This window comes from Cyprinodon variegatus, unplaced genomic scaffold (assembly GCF_000732505.1).
Source record: "Cyprinodon variegatus isolate N-32 unplaced genomic scaffold, C_variegatus-1.0 Scaffold17, whole genome shotgun sequence".
NCBI classification, from domain to species: domain Eukaryota; kingdom Metazoa; phylum Chordata; class Actinopteri; order Cyprinodontiformes; family Cyprinodontidae; genus Cyprinodon; species Cyprinodon variegatus.
In genome coordinates this window covers 1,094,276-1,104,752 of record NW_015150470.1, presented here as the reverse complement: position 1 = coordinate 1,104,752, position 10,477 = coordinate 1,094,276, and the positions used below count along the sequence as shown (strand labels likewise).

At 39.5% G+C, this 10,477-nt stretch overlaps 3 protein-coding genes across 3 annotated transcripts in view; 2 read left to right on the top strand and 1 right to left on the bottom strand.

Annotated features, from left to right (window-relative positions):
* Positions 1 to 237: 237 nt before the first annotated feature.
* On the top strand, positions 238 to 7,335 carry eif3f (eukaryotic translation initiation factor 3 subunit F). The gene is made up of 8 exons (XM_015386618.1): positions 238 to 400; positions 592 to 662; positions 3,141 to 3,220; positions 3,291 to 3,428; positions 3,508 to 3,599; positions 6,687 to 6,823; positions 6,903 to 7,016; positions 7,172 to 7,335. The coding sequence occupies exons 1-8, from the start codon at positions 289 to 291 to the stop codon at positions 7,247 to 7,249; spliced, it is 822 nt and encodes a 273-aa protein (XP_015242104.1). The 5' UTR covers positions 238 to 288; the 3' UTR covers positions 7,250 to 7,335.
* An 883-nt stretch (positions 7,336 to 8,218) lies between these two features.
* LOC107092265 (MICOS complex subunit MIC26-like) lies at positions 8,219 to 9,044 on the bottom strand. The gene has a single exon (XM_015386630.1). The coding sequence runs from the start codon at positions 9,010 to 9,012 to the stop codon at positions 8,422 to 8,424; it is 591 nt and encodes a 196-aa protein (XP_015242116.1). The 5' UTR covers positions 9,013 to 9,044; the 3' UTR covers positions 8,219 to 8,421.
* A 1,094-nt stretch (positions 9,045 to 10,138) lies between these two features.
* pih1d3 (PIH1 domain containing 3) overlaps positions 10,139 to 10,477 on the top strand; it is a 4,125-nt gene continuing 3,786 nt past the window's right edge. The window contains exon 1 of the mRNA XM_015386643.1: positions 10,139 to 10,406. Within this exon, the coding sequence (XP_015242129.1) occupies positions 10,311 to 10,406 (96 nt within the window). The 5' untranslated portion in view covers positions 10,139 to 10,310. The remainder of the gene's footprint in view (positions 10,407 to 10,477) is intronic.

The following is a 10,477-nucleotide window of genomic DNA, read 5'->3' as shown; positions in this document are numbered from 1 at the left end:
TTGTGTTGTTTTTTGTGTGTGTGTCGTTGACTCTCCCGGTCCTCCATAGATATGAGGCATTTTTATTCTGGCATTGTTCAAATGCTCTCAACTCAGCAGACAAGAGGGGCAAATCTGCAAAATAAAAAATGTAGTGACCGTGAAAGTTTGCTTCCTTTCGTTCATTTAAAGGAACCGACATTTCAACGCGGCTCGGCAACGAACGGCACTTAGCACAGTTTACCCGCCAGCCTGTAGGTGGCAGCATATCAGCTTACTGCAGGCGCCGTTAGACCCTTTCGCTTCAAGATGTCGGTGTTCGGGCCGGTGGTAAAAATCCATCCCGTCGTACTCGCTTCAATCTGCGACTCTTATGAGAGGAGAAATGAGGGCGCGAGCCGGGTCATCGGAACCCTTTTGGGTAAGTAAAACTCTGACATAGGTGTCCTCCTCTTGCCTTTTGACTTGGTGATGAAAATGATGGATAAGCTCTGTTAGCATTAGCTTAACTGCTAACACACGCTGGCTCTATGCAGTCAGCTCTTCCACATCTGGCGCATCAGCTCGACCTGTTCTCCGCAGGAAATGATTTCTAACGCCTGTGTCTCTCAGGTACCATCGATAAACACTCTATAGAGGTGACCAACTGCTTCTCCGTCCCTCACAACGAGTCTGAGGATGAGGTAAGCTGCTAACAGCTGCTAACACAGCTAAGCTAACATAAACCTGAGTAAACAATGACAGAGTAGGAAGTGATATTCTGTTTTTAGGCGTTACTACTTTTTTATGCGCATTTTAAACATTTGCATGCAGGCATGGGATTGACACCATTGTGACATTTGCGCAAAAAAATTAAAAAGATTGTAATCAGCATCAGTTTAGTTTTGATTGTTCTTACTTCAAATTTAACAATTATGTGTCACTTTAATTTTAGAGTTCGGTTTGTGCACCTGTGTATGTTGGTCGTGTTCTTGTTTTTTTGTTGTTGTGATTTGTTATTGTTTGTTATTAGTTTTTATTATATTGTGTTCTTTGTTGTGTTCTTCTCTTTGTTGTGTTATTAAACTTATTATTACCAACTTCTTGGCCGGTTGCTTGAAGGAGGGGCCTTTATTTTTTCTTTTGCCAAAAAATTCCCATTTTTGTTTTTTTGAATTATTTTGTAATTATTGGTGTGGCCTTTTGATTCAGGTTGTTTTGTTTGAAAAATTTGGTTTGCCGGTTGCCTTTTTTTTTTTGTTTGGTTGATTTTGGTTTTTCAGGTTGTGTTTTACTTACTTGGCTTGATTGGGTTATGGGGGAAAAACCCCGGTTTTTAGGCCGGGTTTTTTTTTTTTTTTTATTTTTTTTTAACTTTTTGGGCAATATAGTCTGATAAAGATTATGTTTATATACATGTTTAAGCCAAAATGATTTGACATTTAAATATGATATCCCTACGACTTTAAACTTTTGAATAGGGTGAATTTTCTTGGACTAGAAAAATCATGTTTTACAAATCTAATTAGTTGATAATGTAGTTAGCTGTCATCTTCTCTTCATGTTTGTTGGATCAAACCTTTAATATTCTGCTTAGGCCTTCTCCTTCCATCTTTTTTAAATACGTTTTTCTAAACAGAGTAAAAAAAAAAAAATAAAAAAAAAAGTGCTTGCCAGGAGGGTCAGTACTTATTTCTGAAAAATTACCCATAAAAACTATAATAAAAAAAAAAACACAAAACATAAAAATATTCTTTATATTGTTGCTTACTTCTCTGCAACTGTTCTGGGATATGATGTGGTGCTCTGGCCATCAAGTAATGGAAATCTCCAGATGTTAACAGCTCTTCTGCTGGTGTGGTGCTTGGCCGAAAGTGATGCTAAACATGTAATTATTAGAAGTCAGTGCCCCAATAAGGTATCAATGGCCATTGAATTCAAGTCATTGCAACTATATATTTGTAAATAACATCGATAGTGAAAACTTTGTCACCAAAATATTGACTTGAAGGAATTAGTAGAACACTTGTTCGTAACCTTACAGGCTGCAGTCATGGAAAAAACGATAGAGCAGAATATCAGCTCAAATCTTTTAGATTTACACCTGGAAGTCCAAACCTTAGGAGCATTTTATGTTTAGTTTTTTTATTTTTTTATTTTATTTTTTTTTTCCTCTTACTATTTTTTTTGTCTTCCTCCTCTTTGGTTTTTTAAAGCCACATTAGTTTTTCCTCTCTCCTTTTTGTGGCTTAATCTCATGCGTTTTGCAATCTTACAAACCCTGCCATCAGCGGTTGTTCTGCTGCTTTGCTGAATATTTTGTTTTGTCATCTCGCTGGCCAAACCTGAAAGCAGGTTTCTTATTTTTCTGTAACTTATATAAAAATATATTGGCAATATCCCACTAATATATGGTCATTTAACCATTTATAGGGCACTCAGTGAAATCCTTAGTAAATCCAAATTTCCAGCCTTTAATGTTATTGGAATCCATGACCAAACTTTATTACCTTTGTAACATTAAAAAAACATGGATATTTTTATGGCCAAAATGAATGCCAATGTAATAACAAGAAACGCCAACTTGCCCGAAGATATTAAGAAAAATAACAAAAGTGCTTCTATATGAAATTCATGAAAAACACTCCCAAAACCCTCTTTTTTTTTTTTGGTCCAACATAACCTTAGAGGCATTAATGCTGATGCTGTCACTCAGATTTTTTAGTTTATAAACCTAAATATCATTGTTAACTAGGCTTATTTACTTTTTTTTACTTTTCAATTAGCTTTTTTTTAACCTTTTTTTTTTCTTGAATTGTTAACTTTTTTCCCAGCTTATTTACCAGTAGGTAATTTATCATTCAAAGGCTCATCTAATTAGACCATCTTTCCGTGGTATCCAAGTGATCAGAACGCTAACTTGCCCTATAAAGGGTTAATGCCAGTTTGTGCAATGTTTATTTAGGAGAGGACAGTTTGGAGTGCTGTAATTGTTTCCTACTATATTCCAAGCTATATTGTAATTTGTTTCTGTTGTAATGGTATATTTAGCCAGTTGAATGAAGCAGCTGCTTTGATCTGATGGCGGGGGCGGCAGGTGGAAAGGGCAGACATGTAGCCTGAGCCCCCATCATTGCCGATCATGTAACAGCAGTGGTTTTATAAGCCCACGATGTCTGCAGGTTGCCGTGGACATGGAGTTTGCCAAGAACATGTATGACCTTCACAAGAGAGTGTCGCCTACAGAGGTCATCATCGGATGGTGAGTCGGCTCTGCAATGTTTGAAATATAGCGGGGAATGTTCCTTACACAGATTGGTTCATCCTCCCAGGTACGCCACAGGCTTTGATATCACCGAACACTCTGTGCTCATCCATGAGTACTACAGCCGTGAAGCTTCCAACCCCATCCACCTGACCGTGGACAGCGCCCTGCAGAGCGGCAAAATGAACATCCGCGCCTACGTCAGGTGAGCCAACCTGTCCGTATGGGACCGGCTATGTCGGGGTGGCGTCTGTCTGATGACATTCTGGTTGTGTCTCCTTCAGTGCCCAGATGGGTGTGCCAGGAAAGACGGTCGGCGTTATGTTCACCCCACTGACTGTCAAGTACATCTACTATGACACTGAGAGGATAGGAGGTAAGGACGCACGGGAGGCACCTTTCCATCCACTTAGCATGGGAACGAATGTCAGGGTTTATAAAAATGTGTTTCTTTGTTTCCTAATTTAAAAAAAACTACAAAATGTTTTGAAACGTTACGGATCACTGTGCTGCTTGAACAACCAGATGTGTTCCAAGTTTTAGCGGTATCGAACGGTCATGCTAGGATTAATGAGGTGCGACACGAAATGAAACTCATTCATCAATTAGTGTCTCTGTGAAGCCATTTTACATCATTGATTGATAGGATTTAAAGTCTTACAGTCATATGAGAAAAAGTTGGTTCCACTCAAGGATTTTAAAGATTTCCAAACTTAAGGTTGGAACACCATTTCTGAAGCATGGTAGTGAAAGCATCATGCTGTGGCGAATAGGGACAGGCGGTAGGGACTTAAAATCTTACAATATTTTGTGGTACTATTCATGATAATGATCTTATTTACTTATTTTTTGGTTTTCTTGGGTAACTGTGATGCTGTAACTGCATGCCACCCCAATCAGAGCCCCACAATCACAGATAATGCTGTTGAGAAATAAATAGTAATAAAATAGGCTTTATTGGGACACCGGTTACATAAAGAAGTGTAATTTATATCAATAAACATCCCATAATAGCTGTATTTAATAGTTTTCCTTGAGTTTTTCCACCCATCATTTGGGGAAAAAAGCAAAATAAAAAGTTCAGACACTTCACTTATTTATGGTTAGTTTTAAACGTAATTCTAATTTAGAATTAAAATCAAAATTCTTACCAAAGCCTGCAGTTAATCACCATAAGATAAAAGTCTGAATTCTTAAATTTCACCTCCAATCAAGAGCTGAATATTTGAAAGTTGAACATGAGCGTCTCCAACGATCCCAAACAAACGTTAGCATCAGCTTCCTTTGATGCTAGAGGCCAATTTATGCTTCTGACGCATAGCCTCAGAAACCGGCAAATCTGTCTCAGTGCGACTACGCCCCCCCGCGCAGAGGTTCTGCAGCCGTCGTTGCGCACCTTCAAACAATCCTGACTACGCGCCAGACGGTCTCAAACCCGCACCGACCTCAAGCGGACATGCACAAACAAAAAGCAGCTGTGATTGGTCCTTGGTATGGCTTTTCAGCCATCTGTGTGGTCGTCTTTCTCGATTCGCTGTTCCTCGATTTTTAAAAACCGAGGATCAACTACAATGGACAACTCTCCATCAACAGAACCTGCTCCTCTTCAATGTCTAGCAACTCTGTGACCGTGATACCTTGCACACGAGCGATTGTTGTTTTGGAAGATAAACACTCCAGCCGGTGCTGCCGAAGTTCTCAAGAGTTCTCTAAAAAGGCTCCACCTTGCGCTTTGGCGGGAAACTGCTGTGCAGAAGCATACCAGCAAAAATGGTTCGCAGCCCAAGCGACATTCGATGTGTGTGGTTGCAGAAGTCTAATCTGCCCTTTAAGCTGGGCATACACTGTGCAATATTTTCAATCGTTGCACGCAGCTACAGCTCAAAGTGTACAATGAAACCACAGGGTTTAAACGTTCACAGCGCACAATGCATGTTCTCGCTCTGATGCGATCTTACGACGCGCAACTTTCAAACATATACGATTTTTCCCACCTGACCTCATGATTCCTGGCCGGGAGGTGGTCCTTATCCCCTGTATACTACACGCCACATGATCTGGCTGAAAGTCAGCCCTATCAAAAAATTCTCACAGGACTAGAGAATCGGCCCGAAAGGGGCAAAGAATCGTACAGTGTACGCCAGAGCATGTGAACGGAGCGGAGCGCTGTGCAATGTCCGCTCAAGAGGATTTTCGCTCATTCAGTTTGCCACTCAGAGTTGCGCCAGGAGGCACCGCGCAAAATCCACTCTGCACTCACCTTACTTTTCCTGCCTCTCCGGCAAAATCGCTCCACGCTCAAATTTTCAGGAGAAGGCATTTTCTGACATTTTTTCCTTAATGTAATGATGCCAGAGCCCTGGGACACACGGCGTTAATGATGGGACAGATACATGGGTATTGTCTTTAACTGGCTGTTAAGTTACTGCACTGTTTCCCAGCTGTGAACGTATCATCTCCCTCCATTCATGTTGCCCCGCGTTTTCTATTTAATTAGTAATTTATTTTACTAGACCACATTAAAAAGGTCACTTCACATCCAATTGCAAATGAGATAATAGCATATGATGCGCTATTATGTGTCGGGGTCAGTCGTATTATGCAATACATATTTTTTAAGGATTAAAAACTGATTGCCTGCAACTGTTTTTTCAAAAATGTGGAGAAAAATCACACTCAAATCAAATGTTATTTTACAAATTTTAGAATCCAACATTTTTTATTGAAGTTGTGATCGCATCGGAGTGAACTGGAGCGGAGCGAAATCCTCGCTCCGGCCTTTGAATTGAAAACCGCTCTGCGCTCCACCATATTTCTTCTGCTCCTCACATGCTCTAGTCTAGTGTACGCAAAGATATTAGCCGTTTCTAAATCTGTGTACTTGTGCGTTCTCATGTGCTCATGAAGCGTCCTCATCCTCAGCCCTAGTGCTGCTCCAGTTCATAAGAACAGCAGACCGAGAACAAAGTCCCCAGGTGTTGTTCTCACCCCTCCCTTTTTACTCAGCATGCATCAGAGCAGACTTGTCAGCTCTTGAGACTGACAGCTGTCCCAGCATGCACTGCAGCAGCAGCTTTCATTGGAGCGCTCCATTGAAAGTTCAAAGTTCTCTTTTCTGTTGCTGTTGTTCAATAAATTTCAATTTTTTTTTTTTTTACAAAATGTTCATTTGATTTGTGTTTATCTGACTGTTAATTATTATTCCCCCACCAAATAAAAACGGTAATGTATAATCTAGAGACCATTAATAACAGGTGAAATTAAGCTCTAGATGAGCCGTGCATGTGGTCAAGAGGACGATTCTGTTCAAACTGACCCATATTTATGCTTCATGCTCCTTTTCTCCCCTAGTCCAGACTTTCCTGTTTTTCTCAATAACTCACTTGGCGAGGACACAAGTCTGTACTTGCGTTCTAGTGAACTGAGAAATGGCCACTGACTGAACTCCATCTCTGCTTTGCAGTGGATCTCCTCCAGAGAACTCGTCTTACTCCCAGCCGTACCAAGGGGCTGACCTCCGACCTGTCCCAGGTGGGCTGCGCTGCGTCCAGGATACAGGATATGCTGACCACGGTGCTGGCGTACATTGAGGACGTGCTGGTGAGTGGTGGCGTTTGGCTCGTTCAAAGAAAGCCTGATAGGTTTAAACTCGGACCATAATCCAGGAACTCTGTTTCAGTCTGGAAAGGCGACGGCAGATAACAGCGTGGGTCGTTTTCTCATGGACCTGGTCAATAAAGTGCCAACCATCTCAGCAGAGGACTTTGAGAACATGCTTAATTCCAACATCAATGTAAGCTTCCTCTTTAAAAAATGTTTCAACTGATACATTAGATATCTTCAACAGGGTTATTAACAAGCTTACATGTGTTAGTTATTATTTCTCATCCATGTCAGTAACATCCTGCATGCTTGTTATATAAACAAGTGAATGTTTTCTGTTTGCAGGACCTGTTGATGGTGACCTACCTGTCTAACCTGACCCAAGCACAGATCGCTCTGAACGAGAAGCTGGTGCTCCTCTGAGGAGTCCTTTCAAGTCATATTTAAGTTTCTTTGTTTTTCTTATATTTTGGCTGAGATGAATAAAGTTGTTCAACAGTCGTGACTGATTTGATTTATTTTAAGGTGTTTTCTTCAACTACGCCTCAACAAATACTGCTGCCGTCTCAACGATCCCTGTTGAACTCAATAAAAAGTTTATTTCTAATGTGATCCAGCTTTTTATAATCCTTAGAGCTGTGTTATGGATTCAGATTAGATTATAATTTCATTCTCACACTTTGGTCTGGAACTATCAAGCTCTTTCAGATCTTTTGTTTTAAAAGAAAATAATTTTAGCATGGGGACTGCGGAATACCTACGCAGACTGAAAAAGTCTTAAAATTGTTTTTTTACGGTGTTAATTGTTGAAAAAGAAAGTTGAGCATGGAAACATTTACATTCTCAGATATTCTGTTAGTATTGTTCAAACTTCTGTCCACATATGCATGTCCGTCCTATTTGGTTCACTTTTTTCCATCATTTACTCATAATTATCCAGATATTGATATTTTCCATCTATTCATTTATGTTCTATATCAAATACAAACTGGCAATACCTAGAAATAAATTGGTGAATTTTTGGATTATCTATAAAGTTAGATGAAACTGGAAACTTGGGAAGAAAACATCTGGGAAAGAAACCTGCAGATTTTTTTGAATAAATCATCTAACAGAACAAGTATTATGGCTTAAATATTAAAACACTTTAAATATATAAATGAATAGAATCTTTAAAAATGTGTTCAAAAGTGGACTGGGTGCTGGATCTGCCACCTAATGGCCAAAGTAAAAAGTCCATTTACCAGCAATCTTTGATGGTGTTTAACTTAGTAAGAAGGTTTTATATTCTTGTGTTTATATTTTAATAAGTTTAGAGTGGAATTTATTATTTTATAAACTTGCAGAACTATTGAAAATAGGTTTTAATATCGTAATAAAGACACAGTTGACTCCAAACCTGATTTTTATTCTAAACCAAGCTGGTTATTTTATTCTACTTAAATATACATTTGCATCAGAAGCAGAGGTATTTTAATTTTTAAAGCTGGGAAATCCTGAGTTCCAAGTCAAGCATAGTGCAAAGAGTGAGCATTAAAGTCATCTTTCAGTATTCATCCAGAAGGATCAGGGAATGGAGCTGCTGGTTTGAATCCTCAGTCTTTACTCTTCTTCTCTTTGCTTTGGGACCTGAGGATCTTCTCCACAGCAGCGTAGCTCTGCACCGCGGTGTCGTACACAGATTCTCCGGTGGACTTGGCGATGGCCGCAGCCTGCTCCGGGTAGTACAGCGACGCCCCCAGGGTCATTAAGCCCGCCGGGTACAAGACTTTCTTAATCCTGGATCCTCTGGCGAGAAAAAGCCCAACGACTCCGGCGAAAGCGATAATTCCCGCCCGTGGGTAGAAGTCCTTGGGAGGGTTCTGGAGGTACACGTAGGCTTCGTTCCCGAACCGGACCGCCTTCTGAACTTTGGGTTGAATTACACCGTAAGTTCCTTGGCACCAAGTCGTGTAGGGCTCAGCTAACTTCCTGACGGTGGCGACGGTCTCCTCCAGCTGACCCGCTTCCCGCTCCGCGTGCCGGGGAGTCTGCGGAGGAGGAGGGGAGGTGTAGAGGGAGAGCTCCTCCAGGGTTACCGGGGGAGAAGCTTCTGGCTCTCCCTTAGAGACACCGTTATCCGCGAACACGGTGAACGGCAGGATAGCCCAGGCTCCCGGCATGACTCTACCTGTCACCTTCAACATGATCCCCGAGGGCCATATGTACTGCCTACGGAGTCCGCGGAGGGACAAATTACTGGCGCCGCGTTTCACAGAAAAAAGGAAACACCGCGATAGAAGAGTTATCTAGAAAAAAAAAACATTAAACTTACTTACACTTATATCCGTATTCATCTTTATATATTCTTTATAATCAGACTTTTTTTTTTTAACACGCAAAGTTAATTTGACTAGGTTTGTAGTTTGAATTATGTTGGGAGTTTGTGCAAGATTTATTAAAATGTAATAAAAATTAGGCTTACTTTATTTATTTTTTTCTCAAGAACACAAAATCTTGTCTCGCCTAATGACTATAGCTTTTAGTTTCCCATTATTTTTACACAGAACTTAACTCGGCAGACTCTTGGGCCTATATATATAATATTTAATTTAAAATAAATATAAGAATGGGAGAGGTTTTCAAAAAATAAGTTTAATTATGTTTGAAGTAAGCACATGTTTTTGTGTATAAATATTTAAATACTTTGGTAAACAAAATATCACGTAAGGAACCTTCACAAAAATGACGCCAAACTTGTAAAGAAGAAAATAGCTTAGTGTGCATTCACATATGAAAACACAGGCCCCCCATAATTAAAAAGATTCCAGGACCATTTTGTCCACTTTTATTTAAAATAAGATTTGAAAAACAAGGGGAAAAAACATTGTTACTGAACTCATAAATAAACGTTATACACAAAGTAAATACTTTCAACAAACTTTTCCTGTAAGACTGAAAACTTTTTTTTTTTTGCAGGAAAGTGACTAAATATTGTTTATACTAACTGCACACAGACTAAATAAGCCCACAAACAACCTCACATGCAAAAAAACAATTGGATATTCAAGAGCAGCAAGAAATATGTTAGAATAAACGTTATTGGACCTATCTTTAATCTAAAATTAAAGCTTTTGATAGTTACACTTAAATACATGCGATGACTTTATTCAACAGTAAATTATAATTTTTTCGCGTTATTTTGAAGAATAACCTTTAGAACCAATTTTAAGCATGGCATTCATTTCGTCTTTCTCTTTTCAGGCCAACTTAGTTACCATAGCAGCCAGCCATAAAGTTTCTTCGTCTCCATGGAGACGAAAAAACGTCAACACCAACGATGCAAACTGGAGTTAGCATGCTAACTGGAGATTTTTTTTATTTTTTTGAACGCTACATATAACTTTATTACTAGGCTTTAAGAAGCGTTAGTTAGCAAGCAAATTGTTTGTAGCAGCAGTAGTTTTGAGGCCATTTTCCTCCGTTTTTTATCATTATTATAATTATGGACTGTTTTGGAGTCTCATCTGCCCAAAATTTACAGGCTCTATCTGCGCTGCTCTCTACTCAGCAGGAGGAAGAGGAGGATGAAGATTATGAAGTAAGAATTAATCACAAATAAATAAATATCAAGTATTTATTTAAAGTCATAGGGAAGTCATATTTAAATGT